This window comes from Pipistrellus kuhlii, unplaced genomic scaffold (genome assembly GCF_014108245.1).
Source record: "Pipistrellus kuhlii isolate mPipKuh1 unplaced genomic scaffold, mPipKuh1.p scaffold_m20_p_8, whole genome shotgun sequence".
In the NCBI taxonomy this organism is placed as follows: domain Eukaryota; kingdom Metazoa; phylum Chordata; class Mammalia; order Chiroptera; family Vespertilionidae; genus Pipistrellus; species Pipistrellus kuhlii.
The window spans coordinates 60,920,693-60,943,253 of NW_023425584.1; the positions used below are offsets into that span (position 1 = coordinate 60,920,693).

At 36.1% G+C, this 22,561-nt stretch overlaps 1 protein-coding gene across 2 annotated transcripts in view; it reads right to left on the reverse strand.

Annotated features, from left to right (window-relative positions):
• Nucleotides 1-22,561, reverse strand: part of LOC118711441 (probable ATP-dependent RNA helicase DDX60) — a 91,213-nt gene that overhangs the window by 29,803 nt on the left and 38,849 nt on the right. For both annotated transcript variants that reach the window (XM_036424525.2, XM_045576584.1), the window contains 9 exons: nucleotides 21,184-21,303; nucleotides 19,658-19,753; nucleotides 15,883-15,998; nucleotides 14,503-14,645; nucleotides 14,302-14,411; nucleotides 7,283-7,387; nucleotides 6,567-6,695; nucleotides 4,968-5,092; nucleotides 1,478-1,636 (listed from right to left, as the gene is read on the reverse strand). In XM_036424525.2, the coding sequence (XP_036280418.1) occupies nucleotides 1,478-1,636; nucleotides 4,968-5,092; nucleotides 6,567-6,695; nucleotides 7,283-7,387; nucleotides 14,302-14,411; nucleotides 14,503-14,645; nucleotides 15,883-15,998; nucleotides 19,658-19,753; nucleotides 21,184-21,303 (1,103 nt within the window). The remainder of the gene's footprint in view (nucleotides 1-1,477; nucleotides 1,637-4,967; nucleotides 5,093-6,566; nucleotides 6,696-7,282; nucleotides 7,388-14,301; nucleotides 14,412-14,502; nucleotides 14,646-15,882; nucleotides 15,999-19,657; nucleotides 19,754-21,183; nucleotides 21,304-22,561) is intronic.

The following is a 22,561-nucleotide window of genomic DNA, read 5'->3' on the forward strand; positions in this document are numbered from 1 at the left end:
AATCCCTTTCACAGATGGACCCATGTCAGAAGGTGCCACTGAGGAACCTGACCTATGACCTATTATCCTTTACTCCGGGGTAATAAATAGCCTTTTAGGAATACCCAGATCACTTAGCCTTTCTTAAATTTGTCCATTTGTCTGTTATCTGTGTATGTAAGTCAATTCCAAACACAAGAAGATAAGCTCACTTGTACGCTATCATCAAGTGTTCTCACCTCCAGCTAACATTAACCTTAATGCAAGGGAGAATGCCAAGAGACTATGGAAAGGCCTGCCCCTGATGTTTGTGGGAGGTGGAACAGAATACCAACGAAAGCCCACATATTGTTGTCTAATTATTTATAAGTTTTAAGTCAAGGATTTACACTATCAAATAATACATTCCATCCTCCAACCTTGACGAATACAGCTCCATAACATCCTGCAATTTAAAAGGGTAAGAGCGAGCTCCAGGTGGCAAGCCTCCTAAGCTCCAGAGACTCACAACTTGATGGAAGCGGATGCAGACGGAGGAGGGCCATAGTGGTGCTCCCCAGAGCACAGGGCCCAGAGCAAGGCCCTCACTCCCCCTCAGTATACTGATGTGGCTAAACAAGGTATTAAAACTTCTTGAGATTTTTAGAGCTTGAATTGGTGGTCACTATGTAACTTGAAATGATGGCTTCTAAAGACCTGAAGAAAAGTTGCCTAATCAGAAGATCAGTTTCTGAAAAGGCTTACACCTTCTGTGTTGTCTCTGTCTGGACTGTTCAGGTCTTAAGCACGAAAGAAGGGAGACTACTGAGTGTGAGATGATTTAATCAAGTTGATATTAGCAAGATAATTTGTTAGCTAGATTGGAGAACAGTGAATCTTAAGGCTCTGGGGCCCCCAAAAACGACCTTTGCAAGGAAGACATGATGTACATCTAAACCAGGCAGTGACTAAAGATGGAGAGGATATTAAAGAGAATAAATATTTTGGACTAGAGTTATCAGAATTAGACACCAAGAACAAGAAAGAGGAGTCAAAAAAGCACAATTCTAGCAAGCACAAAATCGGCATTTTAATCCATTCTCAAGCTCAGTCTATATCACGTATGTGATTGTGATGGTCTATCAGTGACACTTCTATGAAGTGGCCCAAAGCAATGTGGGTAGACTTTGTTTAAGCTTTTTAGAGCTGGCTGAGAGTTAGGCACTAGGTATCAAAGATGTGCTTATTTTGAGAAATGATTATGCCAGGTATATTGTCTAACAATTCTCATAGGCTATGGTCCTGCCTTTCCCAAGCCCTAAATAAGACTGATCTACGTGCCTTAGAAATATATTATTATTGCCACTTATCTTTACCCTATTCTCTCACCCAAATTTAGCCAAACCCCACCCAAGCAATAACTACAACTTATTTGTAATGCGTTCAATGTATGTTTCCTAATGGGAATTGTGAATTATTTTCACCTTTAAACCACCACTTTGCTTAGTTAAATACTTACATTGTCTTTTGTTTTTCAAGAGATTTTTTAACTTTCCGAAGTTTGTTAGCCACATCATAGGCTTCTTTATCAGCATTGGGAGGCCTTTCTCTCTCTTGCTTCTTCTCCAAAAAAGTGCTTATATCTCTAGCACACTGCTCTACAGCTCCTAATTTGAATCTGGAAGCAAATGAAAAGAAAGTTTGCCTTGAAAATAGTGCTATAAATACAATGCAGTCATATTTCTATCTGCTGCTACCATCCTGACATATATCTATTGAGTTTTTAAAATCCATATTTATCAGTTTTTTCCTGAATAGGCACATAGGGTGTCAGGGTCAGCAGAATCCTTAATAATTACCTTATAATTCATAAGAAGTTCCCCTCTTTGCCCTCATGTGGCAACAGCAATGAGAGCCCATGGATATTTTCCCTGTCCAATAGGGAAGGGACAGAAGACAATAAATTCTCTCTCTCTCTCTCTCTCTCTCTCTCTCTCTCTCTCTCTATATATATATATATATATATATATATATATACACACACACACACACACACACACACACACACACACACACAGAAGAGAGATGCCTCCTCCCCTAATGAAAAATGGGGGGGGGGGTGTAAAACAAAAACTTTTGCTCTTTTATTTATTTTTATTGTTGTAGTTGTTCTTGTATTTATTTTACTGATCTTTATGTCTGTCCATAACAGAATCAAAGACAAAAGGCCCCTACTATGAGGTGCCGGTGGGAGGCAACCAATCCATGTGTCTCTCTCATCTCTCTCTCTCTCTCTCTCTCTCTCTCTCTCTCTCTCTCTCTCTCTCTCTCTCTCTCTCTCTCCCTCCCTCCCTCCCTCCCTCCCTCCCTCTTTCCCTCCCTCCCTCCCTCCCTCTCTCTCTCTCTCTTCCCTTCCTCCCTCCCTTCCATTGTCTCTAAAAATCAATGGAAAAAATACCCTTGGGTGAGAATTAACAACAACAAAAATTAAAAGAGAAAGTAGCAGTTCATGCCACATGGCAAGAAATGTCATGTAGTAGACAAAATAATAAATACAGTAAACACCATGCTTACTATTGCCAGACACTATTCTCAGTGTCTTAAATATATTTACTCATTTAGGATAATACATCTCTATGAGGAAAGCACTATGATGATCCCTATTTTGCAGATGAGAAAATGAAGACATAAAGAGGTTAAGTGACCTTCTCAAAATCTCACAGCTGGTATGGCAGAGTCCTGCCTCCAAGCCAGTGTTCTCAATCTTTACATTATGTTGCTTCTCTTTTTACATGAATACAAGTTAATGTGGTCCAGCTACCTATTCTGTATTAAGCAATGTAATCTTTATCATAGTACCTCATGTATTAAAAAGGATCACCTGGAAGTTATGTTTCCTCTTAAATCTCTCTGATAACCTATACAGAACAAATGTGACCTAGAGATTGGGCCTTAGCCAATAACAGGTAGTACAATACTAAGTGATTTCATAATTTATTTTTATTTAATTCTTACCCTGACCCTATTATTTTTATCATTTTCCTCATTTTGCAAATGAGGAAACTAAGGCTAGAAGCCATTAAGTAGCTGTCTAGAAGTGACAGTGTTATTAAGGAGCAGAGAAGTGGTCTCCAGACTTGGGCCTGACCTTGAAGAATGTACTCTTAAGCACAGGCTAATACAGTCACTAAACACTAACCAGGGTCCATGCATTTCCTCCTCCCCACCCCACAGAGACCAGATTGGAGAAGGTTGACAAGTATGCTATTATTTGAAAAGCTCCCAGAGGTACAGATTGAGCCCTGACAAAGCCTCAAATTTGTTGATGACCCGGGGCTTTTTAGGACTAAATAAAACTACATTAAGACAAGGAATTTGCACAGTATGCCTTATAGAGAACCCAACTTACATAAAGATATTCCAAAATTCAGCAATTCAAGCAGAATTAAACATTTGATGTTTTTTGTGAAATATTGTACTTGCAAATATTTTAATTTTGTATATTTATATAAAAAATAATCCAGTTATTTTTGGCAATTGGACCTTCTGAAATATCCCAGAGGTACTAAACCATGTTTGTTTCTAACTAAAGCCTGTAGTCATGCTTAAAAATAAAGTAGGTGAGCTATATAATTTCTTGGTGGTTCAAAATTTTCTTTTTCTTGTCTCAATAACAAAGGTAAAGAAACAATGTTATTGCATTATCTGAACACAGCCATACATACAATTATCAACATTATTTTAAATACACATCACCAATGATGATTCATTACTATTTGTCTCTTTATGTGTGAACATATGAAATTAAACTTTGCCACCTGAGCAAGATTCTGTGGCCTTATTTATATAAAGCTTCCATGTCTTAAAGTAGTTTAAAACTGTCAAAGTAAATAAAACATTCCATTTTAGCCGAAAATGAATAGATCTCCAAATCTAGGATATAGTATTATTCATTTAATGAATTATACTTTGGTATAAGTTATACTTAGTCAAAACTGTACTATTATATTCAATGTTAAGCTATTTCATGTCTATAGGAATATAATAGTTATCAAGATATCAATGCCTGTAAGTTATAGTTCTCATAACTACAAATTAAAACAATAAAATATCCAACCAATAAATATTCTAGCTTATCGCAAGGATACTTTAACTTTGCACACATAAACATTCAATTTGTTTTTCAAAGTCCCTAGGAATTTACTAAATCTACATATTTATTGAACCTAGGCATTTAACAAGACTTAGATAAAAATACAAGAGTAAAAAGAAAACAAGAAATGGAGAAGGGAACTAAATAAAGAAGGTAATTTTTAGTAACACAAGTGAAAATATTTTGTTAAGAATTATATTAGAGCCGGGACCGGTTTGGCTCAGTGGATAGAGCGTCAGCTTGGGGACTGAAGGGTCCCGGGTTCGATTCCGGTCAAGGGCATGTACCTTGGTTGCGGGCATATCCCCAGTAGGGGGTGTGCAAGAGGCAGCTGGTGGATGTTTCTCTCTCATCGATGTTTCTAACTCTCTATCTCTCTCCCTTCCTCTCTGTATAAAAATCAATAAAATATATTAAAAAAAAAAAAAAAGAATTATATTAGAGCCCAGCTGGCATACTCAGTGGTTGAGCATCCACCTATGAACCAGGAGGTCATGGTTTGATTCCCAGTCAAGGCACATGCCTGGGGTGCTGGCTCACTACCCAGTGTGGGGCATGCAGGGGTCAGCGAATTGATGATTCGCTCCCTCATTGATGTTTCTATATTTCTCTCTCTCCCCACTTCCTCTCTGAAATCAACATTCAAAATTAGACTAGAAAGGTGTTTTTTTAAATATTCACTCTTAGAACAAATGGGCACCAAAAATAGTAATGAATACTATATTACAATAGTAAAGTTAGTAAAACTTTCCTCAATTTAAAGTAATGATTATGATACAAATTACAAATAAAAGCAACTTAATTTAAATGACTTATGCCCAATAAATTTAATTTAAAATTAAAATAAACGACTTACAAAAAAATTAGTGCTGGTAACTTCTCCATTTTCCTAAGCTTTTCAACGAGAAGTGGAAACATTTGTATCATGTTTTCTGAACTAGAAACCAGTTTGGGACTAAGATTCCTCAGGACCAGTTTGGCCTGCAGTAATAAAAAAAGAAATTATTTGTTTTAAGTTCTGAAGATTAAAGAAAGGAATTTTTACTTTTGACTAAAATATTTTCATTGTTGTTTAATCTATGTTGCTATGATTCTTAAAATAATATATAATAAAAATAATAAGAATTAATTATACCATAAACCTTTGCAAAGAATGCTCTAAGAAGTATACAACTCAATAGCTAGAGAACAAAAAGATAGATGGTAACATAATGTACACAGACATATGTGCAATATAACATGCAATTTTTTAGCAAAAGAAATCAGTTTTGTAAGTAATTCTGATTTCACTATGGCAGGTAGTAGGGTGAATTCATGTAGAAAATGTCATGTAGAAAATGATTTCAAATATATTTTAAAGATTTGTAATGACAAAATATATGTAATATATATAAATTAGCCCTGGCTCAGTTAGTTGAAGTATCATCCCCTATACAAGTGGTCAGCAAACTCATTAGTCAACAGAGCCAAATATCAACAGTACAACTATTAAAATTTCTTTTGAGAGCCAAATTTTTTAAACTTAAACTTCTTCTAATGCCACTTCTTCAAAATAGACTCGCTCAGGCCGTGGTATTTTGTGGAAGAGCCATACGCAAGGGGCCAAAGAGCCACATGTGGCTCACGAGCCGCAGTTTGCTGACCATTGCCCTATACAATAAGCTTGTGGTTGGATTCCTAGTCAGGGCACATACCTATGTTGCAGCTCCTGGTGCATACAGGAGGCAACGAATTAATGTTTCTTTCACATTGATGCTTCTCTCTTTCTTCCTTCCTCTCTCATTAAAATCAATAAAATTAACATATCTTCAGGTGAGATTACTTAAAAAAGTAATTAAATTATATTATATTTCCGAATTGGGGGGGGGGGGGACCCTCTGAGTTAAAATATAATAGAAAAAAAATCACATGAAAAAAGTCTAATATATTTATCTCTCACCAAACATCAGAAACTTCAATATGTGGCAATAAAACTAACTTCAAAATTATAAAGACCAGTGATTACTTAAAATAAATATGCATAACTTTTCTGACTCCAGGTGAAGGTTCCAATACACAAATAGTTTATAAAAATTAAAATTTCAATGCACTAAAAATATCCAAGACAAAAAAACAAGTAAAACAGTCTTCTCAGCTACTGTTAACTATGATTCCAATAGCTATATTGCCATAGCACCAAGGTCACTGACTCAGTGGATAGTGACACGTCTGTTCTTAAGTGTTAAACCATCTATCAGGAAGCAATAAGCTTTTGTGACATACTTAAGGAGACAAAGACCAATTTCCTGCCTTTCCTTTTATTTTACAACAGAATCACTAGACTTTGTATTCAGCTTATAATCCTAGAATGAAAATTAAAGATTAAAAAAGCCTAGAAAATAATAATGACTGAGCAAAATAACTTAGGAAAACAAAGAGGTGAGGGTACTTCACCAAAAATATGTGTGGAAATTACCTCTTCTACATTGCCATTTTTAATCCAATTTGTCAATTCTGCCTTTAAGCTCTCTTCATATTTCCTAGCATCCATCTTCTTAATGACTATTTTATTCTTAAAATGAATGAAATTCTCTGGACACAACTCCTTGAAAAGAAATACCACAAAATTAAATAAAATCATGAAGAAGAAAAAAAAAACATACAAAAAAACCTCTCAAAGATGTTTCTCAATTATGTATTTCATTAACAGAATTATAAGCTACTTGAAAGTACAGGCTTTTGAACTCCCCCCCCCCCCTGCTCTCCCTCCCTCCTCCCTGTTTCTAGTACAGAATCCTAGTAAAATAAATGAGCTCTCCAAAGGAAAGAATTCAGAGCAAAGCCAAATAGATAAAAACAGGCAGCAATCAGAGCCATAGGGAAGGAAAGGAAGGACAATGAAAGAACATTGAGGTACATAAATCCGAGATATAAGAGGAGACTAAAGTATCTCAGAAACTGAAAGAACAAATGTTTTCAGGAATTCAATGACATTCCATCCCTTTCAAGTAAAACATATAATGTTAGAATGAAAAATGTCTGAGAAGAAACAATTGTATTTTAGAAAGTGTCCATTGATAATTTTAAGAGATCAGAGGCAAGTGATTAGAAAGGATAAGAGTTTGTCTTTCTGAAAGCAATGTTACCATCCACTGTAACAGAATTCAAATTAATTGTAAAATTATTACTTACCTGGGCCCTGGGCCAACTTTTCCAGAATTCAAACATAGTGTCATAAAGCTGGATGGTTTCTCGGGGCGAAAGGGTAAGATCAGAAGGGAATCCATATATTTCAATCTAGGATTAAAATTAAATTGAATGTTTTAATATTCCTTTTATTTTATGTTTAAACCTTTGCCTCATAGTCACTATCATGAACACAAAACCACTTAGCTAAAATGTTTATATGTTGATGAGTGCTAGATGTAAAAATAAATAAATAAATAAATAAATAAATAAATAAATAAATAATAAATACTAACCAAGAGTGTCCCTGATTTACTGAAATAGGGGGGAGAAGGGCCTCCAGAAAGTTTTTGTATTATTTTCTAAGACCTTTGAACTCAAACCAGAGTACAAGGAAGCTAAAATATTTATGGACTCAGTTTGGACAAAATAAAATAAAAAAATAATAATTAAAAAAAAAAACCAAAAAAAAAACCCAAGAGTTCTATTCAGCAGCAGAAACTTAAAATGGTTTAATTATGAACATGATTATTTGCTTTGAGGACCAAACAAGGCTAAAAGTTGCCAATTTTATTGGCTTAAGTTCCAAGATGATGGGTCATCTTTAAAACTAAGCCTATCAGAGCCTAGATATAAAACCACCTCTTTAAGTCAATTAATGTTTTACCAAGGAGGCAAAAACACACTACAATGGGGGTAAAGATAGTCTACACAATAAATGGTTTTGGGAATACCTGCAAAAAAATCAAAATAAAACCAAACCACCTTCTAATACCATACACAAGAATAAACTAAAAATGGATTAAACACTTAAATTCAAAACCACAAAAATCCTAGACGAAAACATAGGCAATAAAATTGCAGACTTTTCTCATGGCAATATTCTTTCTGATATATTTCTTCCTCGGGAAAGGGAAACAAAAGAAAAAATAAACAAATGGGACTATATCAGATTAAAGAGCTTTTGCACAGCAAAGAAAACCATCAACAATATAAAAAGACAACCCACTGAATGCAAGAACATATTCACCAATGATACATCTGATAAGGGCTTAATATCCAAATTTTATAGAACTTATACAACTGAATAGCAAAAACAAACAAATAATCCAATTTAAAAACGAACAAAGAACCTGAAAAGTCACTTCTCCAAAGAGACTTTCATGGCCAATAGGCATATGAAAAGATGCTCAAGGTCAATAATTATTAGAGAAATGCCAATTGAAATCACAACATCACTGCACACCTGCCAGAATGACTATCATCAATAAATCAACAAACTATAAGTGCTGGTGAGGATGTGGATAAAAGGGAATTTTGTTGGTGGGAATGCAGATTGTTGCATCCACTGTGGAAAGCAGTATGGAATTACCTCAAAAAACAAAAACAAAAAGTGGACCTGCCTTATGACCCAACAATTCCACTTCAGAAGAAACCTGAAATATTATAGTAATTCAAAAGAATATAGGCACCCTATGTTCATTGCAGAATCTTACCTAATAATAGACAAACATGTAAAATGACCATACCTGCCCACAGCCAATCAGAGTGAGTATGCAAATTAGAAGGTCAAAGATGGTGCTGCCCCAGGAGCACAGAATAGCCATGCAGGGCAGGATGCCTGCTACAAGAGGGAGGACAAGGGGCGAAGGAATCAACAGGAGTGGAGTGCTACAGGAGTCTGTAGCAAAGATGAAGAAGGCAGACTCTGTCTGGAGTGAAAGCCTGGGTCCCTCTGGTGCCAGAGGAAAACTGGTGTTGGAAGCCAAGCTGAAGGAAGGCCTATTGCACAAATCTATTCATGCAATGGGCCTCTAGTTGTTTATAATAGCCAAAATTTAGAAGCCGGACAAGTGCCCATCAGTAGATGAGTGGATAAAAGAGCTGTGATACATTTACACAATAGAATGCTGCTTGGCCATAAAAAAGAAAAAAAGCTTACCCTTTGTGACAGCATGGATGAACCTGGAGAGCACCAGGCTAAGTGAAATAAGCCAGTCAGAGAAAGACAATTACCATATGATTTCCCTCATATGTGGAATTTAACAAACAAAATGAACTAACAAGCAAAATAGAAACAGACTCATAGATAGAGAACAGACACCTGTTGGAACAGGCAGAAGGATGGAGAAAAAGAAGGGGGAAAAAGGATACAATTCATGGACTTGGACAGCAACGCGGTAATTGCTGGGAAAGGTGAGAAGGGGGAGGTGGGGAGGGTATGAGGAGATAAATGGTGATAGGCAGAGAATTGACTTGAAGTGGCGAGCGCACAATCCAGTGTACTGATGATGTGCAATAAAATTGTGCACCTGAAACTGTATAATTTTGTTAAACACTATCACCCCAATAAACTCAAAATATAAAAATGAAACTAAGGCTATCAGTTTACTTGTAAGGCACTTCTCCTCAGGTCATGTGGCTCTACTTTAAGCTTTCTGGATATGTATGTCATTCATTTTTTCCACAAATATTTTAAAAGTATAAATAAAAAATTCCTGCTCTCAAAAAGTATGCATTGTAATATTTTCTACTGGTCTCAAACAACTATTGCTACAAATCAATTGCCTGGGAGACTATGATGCCTGAGATGGTAATAGGTATTCTTCAAAAGAAAAGAAGGGAACATCAGTCAACAATAAAAATAAAATAAGAATATGTCACACACAAAAAAAGAATGTCACCCCTCCCCCCCCCAAAAAAAAGTAAAGGAGGGGTGCTTTCTCACAGGTGTCTGATTAAATACATTTCTTCAAGATTTCCCATTGGAAACATTAAATCTCTAAAAAAGAACTATAAGTAGATTTGTCCAAAATTATTTGAAAACAGGATACCTGTTTTAATAAATAGCTGTTAACACCTTATGAAACTCAGGTTTTAAACTCTGGGCTAAAAAATCCATTCCCACTACAACACAGTTGAAAAAAAATGTTCATGTTCAGTAGAATGAAAAGTTGGTAGACTTTGAGTCAGAAGATCTAGTTCTAATTCTACTATAATGCTAGTTTCTCATCAATAAGTAGGAATGAAAATATTTGTACTCCCATTTTAGACTATAGTAAAATCAGATAGAATAAATTAGCACATGTTTTTTAAACTTTTAAAACTAGTAAATACATCCTGAAGATCTAATGTACACTATAGTAATTATGGACAACAATACTGTATTACAAACATCAAACATGCTGAGATGAGATCCAATTATTCCCACCACAAAAAGAAATTATAATTATGTGGTTTAGTTGAGTTTTTAGCTAAGGCTACAATGACAATCATATTACAATATATAAATGAATCAAATCAACACACTATACACCTTAAACTTACACAATATTTTAAGTCAAATATATTTCAATCAAAAATTAATTAGTCTTGTAAAAACTATAGAGGATGTAAACAATTACGTCAATTTATCATTTAGCATTTCTCAGTCTGAGCACTGAAAGCTAGTTTGATAGTAAGGACCCATTTATATCAAAATAGCAAATGAATATATTATTTTGGAACATTAGCATTTTGTTCTTTTATTATTACTACCATAAGATGGTAATTTATTTTGCCTAAATTAAAATAAAAGCATAAAACCAATCCAAGAATTATCATAATTTTCAATATTTAAATCTTCTATTATGGTCACTAGAGTAGTTATGATTTCTTAAATTTCTTAACCTTGTTCAAAAGTCTGAGCTTCCTCATTTCTAAAACAGAGGACAATTCTGCCAATGACATAGATTTGTTGTAGGAATTAAGTTAGATAATACACATAATAGGCTTAGTAAAATACTTGGCACATAGTTGATGCCCCAACTGTCAATGAGATTGATTAATTAAAAAACTAGTTCTTAATTTTAAAAATCATATTAAGTTTTCTATGGCCAAAAGCTGTGAATTTAATTTGGTTTTCATCCACTATAAAGTGACTAATGAGCTGACAAAAACTTAGCCAGTCTAGGTAAAAAAGAAAGAGAAATCAAAGGTCACAGTGTATTATACAATTGTACACTTGTAACATATAATGTCATGAACCAATGGCACTCCATAAATTTAATTTTTTTAAAAGTCATAGGTTTGCAACCTTCTTCACTTGTAAGCACATGGTATTATACCATGATATTATTTTTGCAAAGTGCATTGTTTCTGACTCTGTAAGTGATGGTAAACATTGGTCGTTCTGAACAGAGATAGGCAACAGTTTTTGCAAGGACTTCCTGGGGCCTAGCTGTCCAGGAGCCAGCAGCTGCTCCTGTGTGGCATAATTGGTGGCAAAGGCCAAACTCTGCTCATTGCCAGAAGCAAGCCTTATATGGATGGAAGGCAATTCCCTCCCCTCGGTTGGATTAAGGTCAGCTCCTCATTCTGCCCCACCCCTTCCCTTCTGAAACCTTTTCTATGATAGAGCTATAGAGGAGATGACCAAACGCGGTGGTTCTTCTCTTTATGTTGCCACAATGTATTATGCTATTTCTTACCACTCAGCAATTTCATATTAATCTGAAATGTAATACACAATGATTTGCTCATTTGCAAAGGTTTACTCGCTTTATATCCCTGCTACTTTAGGAAGTATGCTACATAAACACATGCTTCATACACAGCTGTCAAAATGCAGTTAATAATGTCTACACCTTTGTGTGTATTCCTCTGGCAAAAGTCTAGAAGTCTTAAGAAGATTCATTCAGCACCATGACCTTTGCAGAAGTCATATGGGGTCAGAGCACATCGTAGCAGTTCCACTGCTTTCCAGTTATTCCATTAATAGCTACTGAAAATAGAGGAAAGGCACTTGGACCAAAATGCCAATCTTGTCAACTACTCCAAACCGCTGGACTCGTTGCTACTTCATGATAACCTGCCTTAAACCATCCAACGCAAAATAAAATAATTAAAAAAATATATTATGCTGTTTTTAAAATGTCAGGTAATGATGGGGATAGGGGAATAGGGAAGAAGAGAGAAAGAATTATTTTATTATTAATGTGTGGCTTATCATCTATATTCTGATTTGGGGTTTAGGTTAGGTCACTGGAATTTTATCCATATTTTTGTTTTATTTTGATTTTGGATTGGGCCACTGCAGCACAAAAGAGAAACATCCAAATAAAATCCAATTAGAAAATCATGATCATTAGGATTCATTCAGTTGCCTTTAGAAGCCACTGCATCATAGCCCAAATACTATAAAGTTATTCTCATTCATCCCCTCATTCAGGTATTTCTTCAATTGGTCTTTCAGAATACAGGGATAACCAGAGCTTGTATGGGTCATTCTTTAGGAATGGGAGGAGAGAGCAAGCTCTGGAATCAATCTGAGATTATATCCCAGCCCTACCACTCACTTGGTGCAACAGTGAGTTATTTAGTTCAATTATCTATGCTTTACCTCCCTCATTTAGGAAATGGGAATGTTAATATGGCATCCATGCTAAAACTGTTGTGATTGTTAAAAGAGACAAAATATGCAAAATTATTTGAACACAAAGTAAGTGCTTGACTTAGACTGGCTATTTTTATTTAATACTAAAAGCCTGGTGCATGAATTCGTGCACTGATTGGGTTCCCTCAGCCTGGCCAGTGACTGTGGCCAATTAGGGATGTCTAGTCCAGTCCAGGGAAGAGGAGGGACTATGGGAACTTGGTAGGCTGTGGGAGCACACTGACCCTTGGGGGCAGCTCTTGCATTGAGCATCTGTCCCCTAGCATCAAAGCTACCAGTCAGTCCATCAGTCATTTGATCAACCAGTTGTAATGGTTGCTTAGGTTTTTATATATATATATAGATCAATGTAGTAAGAACTTTTATATACCCAGCAGTCTGTTAGGGACTAAGGACACAGCATGTATCTCAAGGAGTTATTCTAGTAAGATAAAGAAGACATGCATGTGAACAGCTTTAGCAGCAAGCTGGCCATCATTATTGCCATATAAGAAATATAGAAAAGGTACTATGAAGAGAAGGTTATTACATCCAGCTAAGAAAGTCACAGGAGGATTCTAAATTGATTTCACATTACAAGAGTCATAAGAGGTGAACAGGTTCTGGACAACTAGCATTTGACATCTGGGATGAAATGTTCCAGGAACAATATAAGTAATGAAGTAAGATACATCAAGTGGATGAATGGAAAGGACTTTGGAGCCAGGTCATAGAAGAAGCCACGCTCAGAGCTGTTCATTCAGCCATTTCCAAAGAAAAGCTACTGCAGTCTTGGCAAAATCATAATTATCTTTATTACTGATTTATCTAAATTAGTTTGATGGATCCAGAAATACCATGCAGGACATGGAACTAATTCCTGTGATATCTAAAGTTTCATGTACTTTAAAAATTATCATATTAGAAGGCATAATGTGACAACAAAATTCAGAATATATATTATTTGCCAAGTCTTGGAAGGAAGACAAACTATTAATTAATTATCATTTTGAGAAGCAACCAGAGCTTGCATAAGCCATTCCTGGGAATATATGAGAAAGGAAGAAAAATAGACAAGAAAATTATGAAATCTTCCCCCACTCAAATGCCAGCACTAAAATGAAGTCCTCTTATGACTTCCATGTTATTGCTTCACAACTAATAAAAACATGATGTGATTAATAAGCTAATGAAAAGTCTCTTTTCCTTACTTAACCTAATTCATAGTGCTCAGATTCTCACATGTGCTAGGTATTGACCACATGACTTTGTAACTACACTAAGAAAAGAATTAGTTTCAGAGAAGTGAACAGGTAGACAGGGGTGCTAAAAGAAAGAAAATGGGCAAAGATAATGTCCAAGGATAATTAGAATTAACCAAAAAATATTTAAGGATAAAAGTTTCAGTCATTTTTAAGCTTTATGGATGCAGACACCATTAAACAAAGAATGAAAACTATAAAATTTATTCTTTTGATTTTTAAAGCTAAGTTTTAATATCTGTTATACAGTATCTATACCTCAACTCTGATAAGTTTCCAACGAGGCATCTTTTCAACTGTGATATACACTTTATGTTACTAGGAGCAAAGATGGTTGAAGTATAACTTACATGCTCTGTTGTTAGTGCGGCACATGGGTGAAAATGATCAAAGTCAATGTCATTATGTTTTACTGAACATATATGCTTCTCTAAATCATTGTATCTCTCTCCGTAGAGCACTAAGAATGAAGAGAGAGAATTTCCAATTATTACATGGCTGGACTAATTTTAAAGTACAAAATAAAACTCCCATGGATGTCTCACACATACCAAGTTTAACTTTATATGATTGCTTCATTTGAAAGTGGTCTTTGTGGAAACTGGCACGAGAGCCAGCATTACTTTTAGAAGCAGTATTCTTTTCTATTACGTTGTCTGCTTGTTTCCAGTACCGTTTTATTGCTTGCAGCCACCTTAAAAATAAATTTACATATTATTTAGGCATAACATGAAACTACTTTCTGTGATGTAATGCTTTTTAATAACAAAAATGTCATGTGCCTTAAAAATTGTCCATAAGGGAATAGGCCCTGAAACCTGACACATTGAGATTGAATCCCAACCTCCTTATTACTGGCTATGACTCTTGTTATATCACTTAATCTCTCTAAGCCTCATTTACTACATTTTAAAATGGAAATAATAATAGTGTTGGCATGGCTTAGCAGTTCAGCATCAACCTATGAACCAGGAGGTCACGGTCCAATTCCTGCTCAGGTCACATACCCAGTTGCAAACTCGATCTCTCCAGTATGGGGCATGTAGGAAGCAAATGATCAATGATTTTCCTACATCGTTGATGTTTCTCTCTCTCTCCCTCTCCCTTCCTCTCTTAAATCAATAAAAATTAAAATATACACAGACACATACATACACACACTGAGTGGCCATTCAGTGTGAGTGTGTGTGTGTGTGTGTGTGTGTGTGTGTGTGTGTGTGTATGGGGCCCAGTGCATGAATTTGTGCATGGGTGGGGTCTGGCCAGCCTGGCCAGGAGAAGGGGATATGGGCGGTTGGCTGGCCTGCCTGCTGGTGAAAATGTTAGCCTTTTATTATATAGGATATACAATAAGTGGCCAGATTATTATGCGTTCAAGAGATCAAACTAGTAAATCAAAAGGGTTGTTGGCATTTAAAATAAATTGATACATGCAAAGCACTTAGAACAATATCTGGTACATTGAAGTCTTTACTCTAATTGTTATTATTATTAGTGGGCAAAAATATAGCCCAATGACAAAATGATATGGGGCTTTCAACTAATACGGCTTTTCTATCTTTCTAAACATCCACAAAGTGGGACAATATAAGAAATCTCAAGGTCCATGAGAGAGTGTCTCATTATTCCATTTTATTTTTATTTTTTGGTAAAGGGAAAAAACAGGTAAATGAAAAAAAAACTGTTCCCCAGAAGGGAAAATTTCTTACTCAATTGCAGATCTTGGGAGAGTCACTGGTTTTCCCTTATAGAGTGTGGCCTTGCTCAGCACCCGCCAGGAGGTGCTAGTAGATTCTTTCCTTGAATATTCCCAGATAAACTAACAAATTCACCAGAAAGTTATGAGACATTTCAGAACCCATACAGAAAATATAATATTAAATTGTTCGAAATAGAGAGCCATTCTATTCAAACGGGAACCTAATGCCTACTCAGTGAGATGTTCAGGATTGCTTATTGTAGCTGAAAGAGCCAGAAAGGGACATCGAATCATGACAAGGAGATGTTCCCAAACTTCCGCTCCAATCTCTCCACCAAGACAATGGACCTATTAAAGACAAAAATGTATCCATTAAAAAGTTCATTTAAAAAGAGCACGTGAGAATAAGGCATGGAAGCTGATTTCCTACATAGTTTCCTATCACATTTTATCAACCATGCTGAATGTATATACATATTGAGAAATTCAGGCAATAGAAAACCTTGACACATAAATATTCCCTAATCCTCATAACCAATCCATCCATAATCCCTCTTTATCTTACTTTCAAAAGTTATTTGGAATTATGCATTTCTCCCCATGCCTACAGCCAACCGAGTCACAATCACTTTTCGGCTGCACTACCACACTACCTTCCTAGCTTCCCACTTTGTGCCCCCTACATTCTTCACATCACAGCCAAAATGATGTATCTAAAGGATAAGTGAGTTAGGCCATGTCTCTAATTGACCTCCTTCAATATCTTCCCATTACATATGGAATAAAATATAAATTCCTTAACAAGATACATAAATCCGAGCATGCTTTGGTCCCAGCTTGCCTCTTGAGCTTCATCTCAAGCCACTCTTTCCCATCTTCTGCCAAATTTGCTCCAGACATACTGCCTATTCTTTATTCCTTGAACAGAACGTCCCTCCTCTAGGGCTTTCAAATATATTGTTCCTTTTGCTTAAAATGCTCTTATTCCCTCTCTTCAACCTGTATAAGGTTCAGCTTCATGCAACTCTATTAGAAAAACATTCTGCCCTAACCAGTTTGGCTCAGTAGATAGAGCATCGGCCTGTGAACTGAGGGGTCCCAGGTTCAATTCTAGTCAAGGGCATGTACCTTGGTTGTGGGCACATCCCCAGTAGGGGTTGGGCAGGAGGCAGCTGATCAATGTTTCTCTCTCATCAATGTTTCTAACTCTTTATTCCTTTCCCTTCCTTTCTGTAAAAAAATCAATTCTTTTTTTTTTTTTAAAGAAAGACTTATCTGACTGTCCACTCCAGGGCTGTTCTCCTTCCTCCGTCCCTGCCATTATCACAGTCACAACTTTTTCTTCCCAATATGTACCAATATGGGCTGGAATAGTCATCTGTGCGCTTAATTGTTTCATTCCTTTTTGTCAATTAGTCTTGTGACCTTAGACAGGGCCATCCCCAGCACCAATAGTGGAGGCATTGTGGAGGCACTCCTTAAATATTTTCTGAAAACATAAATAAATGTCTTTTGACCACATAAAACAAATTCAACTAGACTCAGAGAAGATTCTCAAATGTGTTCTTCTTTAAACAGATGAAAGTATGGCACCTGGCAATCAACTGGAAAGGACTCACCATCAGAGCCACATAATGAAAAATGTTCCCAATTTTGCCCATTTGGTTTTTCCCTGGTCAAATAATATATACTTTTCCTGAATATGAACTTTGTGCTTTGTACTAAATAGCACATTTCCCTGACCCTACCAGAATAGATATTAGCCTTCAAAATTTTTCAGCTTTACTCTTACATAAAAATGTCATATCGTTCCATAGCTTTGAGATTAAAGTACAACTCAAGATTCTAGATTACAAAGATAAAATTTTTGGACATTTTCTGAGCAGAGACATTCAAGGTCTTTAAGATGCAATACATATAGATTACCCAAAAATCAATATCAAACAAATCAAAAGGACAGCCTGCTTGGTAGCTCCAAATTTATAATAGAAAACGCTAAGTTAAATATAGATATCACTAGAGGCCCGATGCACAAAGATTCATGCAAGACTAGGCCTTCCTTTCCCTGCCTGCCAGCACCCGGGACCCAGGCCTTTGCTCTGGCCACTGCCTTCTGCCTTTACTCCAGCCCGGAGCAACCTTCCACCTTCCCAAGCTGTCTAGAGGCCTGGAGAGGCTGGGGTGGGGTGGAATGCCTGCATTGTTACCATGGCAATGACACAAGCATCCCAGTCTGGCTGCTGCCATCTTTGTCACATCAATTTGCATATTCCCTTCTTATTGGCTGTGGGTGCCACCATCTTTGTTGTGAAGTGACAGTCAATTTGCATATTCTGCCTTTATTAAATAGGCCCTTTTTCCCCTTTAAATTGAAATTTCCTTGAAGCAATAGAATATATCTTTTTATAATGTTTTAAGTTTCACCCAGTTGGTGTTGCGCAGTGGGTAGAGTACTGGCCCACACACCAAAAGCTCTTGAGTTTGATTCCTGGTCAAGAGCATGTTTCAGTATTGATTCCCAGCCCAGCTGGAACAGTTGCCTGTGGGAGGGACCAATCTATGTGTGTCTTTCACATCAATGTTTTTCTCTCTCTATCCCCCCTTCTTTTTCTCCCTCCCACTCTCTCTAACAATCAATAAAAAAACTATCATTGGGAGAGGATTAACAAAAAGATAAATATACATAATGTTTTATGTTTCTTTGAATAACTATTTCTTTTTAAAAAATATTTTTATTGTTTTCAGAGAGGAAGAAAGAGGGAGAGAGAGAAAAACAAAACAAAAACATCAATGATGAGAGAGAATCATTAATCAGTTGCTCCCTGCATAACCCCTGCTGGGGATGGAGCTCACAACCCAGGCATGTGCCCTGGATTGGAATTGAACCTGGGACCCTTCAGTCCACAAGCCAAAGCTCTATCCAATGAGCCAAACCAGCTATTGCTGAATAAATATTTCTAATAATAATACTATAAAAAATTTTAAATATCTTCTATTTGCCCCTATAAATTTCCATTATTTACCACCCTGCTCTCTCTGCCAACCTATAGAGACTACTTCAAAAGGGCTTCAGTGCTCTCTAGTTCCATTGTATTTGGCCAAGACCCTTGGCAAGTGATAGAAGGGAAGAGAATAAGAGTGAGGTCTTCATTCTATTGGCTCCCTTCCTGAAAGGTTACCTTGAGTCAGCTGTGTCCCTCAACTAAGGTAATTGGTCCTTGCATGTGGTCAACTCAATCTGAATCTCCTTTTCAGTCTCGGTAACTGCTTCTTTGTCTTGTCCTTTTAAATCTAGGAGTAAGCTGCAGCCCTGAATGACTGCACTAATCTTATTTATTCCCCTATGCACACCTTTGGAAAATACTCTTTTTGAAAAATATATTTTATTGATTTTTTACAGAGAAGAAGAGGGGAATTAGAAACATCGACAAAAGAGAAACATCGATCAGCTGCCTCTTGCACACCCCCTACTGGGGATGTGTCCACAACTAAGATAGATGCCCTTGACCAGAATTGAACCCAGGACCCTTGAGTCTGCAGGCCAATGTTCTAACCACTGAGCCGAACTGGTTTCAGCTGGAAAATACTCTTCTTGAATTATATTTTAAGTGTGCCACTTGTTTTTAGTTGGGACCATGACTGATAAGATAATATATAAGTAGTATCATCATTAAAGGCCAACTTCTTTGCTTTAGAGATTAAAAATTAAATTTTGACATCTCTGTCCAAAATGTATGCCATGGTGGTTGTTTCAGCTCTTCTGAAATAGCAGTCACCAATAATAGGTTCCTCTCCATGCAGAGCTCTGCAGCATACACCAATATATAATACCCTATTCAGTTACAACAGGAAAATGGAGCCAAAAGATTGATTATGATTCACTAGGAAAATCATTCAGAAGGAAGTGCATATATACAAAGGGACAAATAATCTAAAGTACCAGAGTGCTTCATTATATGTTGTTGTACACTAGGAAATTATACACAGAAAATTAATACCAAACCTACCTCATCAAATATAACATATCTGATCTTTTTCGCCCATCTTTGGCGATGAGGAGCTAACAGCAGAATTTCAAAGCAGGCAGGCACTGTAACAAGTACCTAAAAGTAAGAACATTGCATAAACAAATATTTTGAGCATTTACTATGTATACACATAGTTATAAGAATATAAAAGATAGAGTTATAACTCCTGAAAGTACCAGCTGATAAATAGGATATTGCTTCTGAGAGTATTTCAGTAAAATGGTGATATATTAGTTAGAACCTTATGAAATTGCAATTTTACAGGTCAAACTGGTAAAATACCAGATGTGAAATTCAAACTCTTACTCATGAGTATTCAAAGTAATATTATATGAAGAGTTAATTGTCACTCAAAATCTGACCCTGATTTATAGTTTAGAATTAAAAAAACCTTTATGAAGAACCAACAACTATGGAAGTGGAAGGAAGTAGGATGGGAGAGAGAGAGAAGCTAAATTTTAAAACAGCCCTGATGCAGTCTTCACTAACCTGGCTCAGAGTTCTGGAGTGAATATTGGCTGTGAGTGCAGTTCCACAGGAAGCCGAACAGCCTGGTATTTATACCCTGCCTAGCTCACTCACAGATATGAACTATGGAGGCAGAATTGGGGGAACTGACAGCTGGCTTTTGTTTTGACCACACTCCCCCATCTGGACAGCAAGTCCTTCCTTGAAAGGTGATCTGGGTAACACATATTCCACTTCTGCCATGCAATGTTCTATAATCATGTTTTCACTTTTTGTTTAGTCTGGGTTGTTTACCTATGAGTTCAATAAATCATATACAAAATGTCTATGATTTGCTTAACACCCAAATTTTCATCCATAATACAACATTTTAAAATTACAATGAGCACTAGCAGGTTTAGCTTAGGGGATAGAGTATCAGCCCTAAGACTGAAGGGTCCCAGATTTAATTCTGGTCAAGGGCATACCTCGGTTGCAGGCTCCATTCCCGGCATTAGTTGGGTAGCATGTGGGAGGCAACTAATGGATGTATCTCTCTCACATCTATGCTTCCCTCTCTCTGTCTCTCACCCTCCCTGTCTCTGTCTCTCACTATCTCTAAAAATCAATGGAAAAAAATCCTCAGGTGAGGATTAACAACAACAAAAATTACAATAAGTATCTACTCATCAAGAAAGTAAGAGAACACTACTTACCAAGAAAAAGTAATTCTAACTGGAAACTGAAGTTTGTTAATTTTTTATAACACTGAGTTTTTCAAATCAGTTGAAAAACTCAATGTTAATATCTGAATGGTCAGTATTGAATTAAGTTATAAACCAAGATGATGCAATGAACTATAAAATCTGAAATCAAATTGTAAGTGCCCTCCTATTATCCACTCTTTGGATTATAACAATATTAAATTTTTCCTAAAGCCATTTCACCTTGTATATTCAATGAATTATTTCCATACGGTCTTATAGATTTCTAGTGAAAAAGATATGTAAGTATTGTTATATAATTTGACAACAAAAACATTGATTAACATGACCTACCTGACAATTTAGGGCATCGTGGCGATATTCCCTTGTAAAAATACCACATAGAGCTAAACCATTTGGCAGATTTTTGGTGTAACGATTCTGAACAGTTGCTGCCACTTGATTAACAAGGGCCTAGTTGACAAGGAAAGAGATTCATTACTACTTAAAGTACAGGTAAAATAGGTAACAATGGGAACTGTATAAAAATATGTCCTGCTTTGAGTGCAGGAAGCTTAATAACAGCTTTTTTTATACTCATCTACTCTAAATACACTAATGTGCTTTTTTTTTTTAAATACTTTACTAAACATGTGAACTTCTAATGACACACACCAGTAGGCATGGTTTCAACATACATTTGGTTCTCATAGCTGATTATTATCAGAAAAAAAAGGTGTGTAAAATAATCTTCTCTGAACTCCAAATTATCGTCTTGGGCAAATATTTTTCATCATTCAGTTGCTAGCATATCAGTGTAACGCATATTACGTAAATCTCCTGGAGTCGCTCAACATAATATCCTGCATTTACCTAATAATACAGTATTATTAGACAAATTTTATTAGACAACAACTGATTATAAGATAAAAACTGATCATTTTGAAGTTTTCTTCAGAAAGCTACCTGGCTTAAATTCTAAGTATTATATGTGTGTTATTGAGATTTTCCTGTAGCCACAATGTACCTTTTGAAACACATTTCCCCCCCCCCTTAACCTTTCACATCTGCTACAATTTGTTCTTAGTAGAATTCTCATACAGCCTAAAGCTATATACATACGATAATTTTCATTTAGATCAATGTTCTAGAAATAGCAATAGCACCATATTTCTACGTATTTTGTTACTAGACAATTTTAAGAGTCACTGTTAAATATATAAAGATGGGTCTGTTTACTTGGGAGCACACTGACCACCAGGGTTAGGGGTTAGGGTTAGGGTTAGGGAGGGGCCTAAGCTGTCAGTCAGACCCTGAGGCTCCCAGACTGTGAGAGGATGAAGGCTGAGCTAAGGGACCACCACCCTACTGCATGAATTTTCATGCACCAGGCCTATAGTAAATTAATAAAAAGACATTAACTTTCCCCCTAAAAAAAAGAAAAATGGGCAAATACATTTACAATTGGTTTATGAATAAAGAAAATTCAATACCCCCAAATCACACCTAAAGATGCTCAAATCAAAAAAAAAAATGCAAATTTAAAAAGTTTTTACCTATCAGTATGGCAAAACTTTTTAAATGATTAAAAGACAAGAGAATGTACTGCCAGTGGGAATAAAAATAGACTTAAACTTTTAGAAGAGTAATTTGGCAATATGTATTGTATTAACTTACCAATTCCACTTCTAGTCAGCTTAACTTTTCTTTTCTTATATAAATATATTTTATT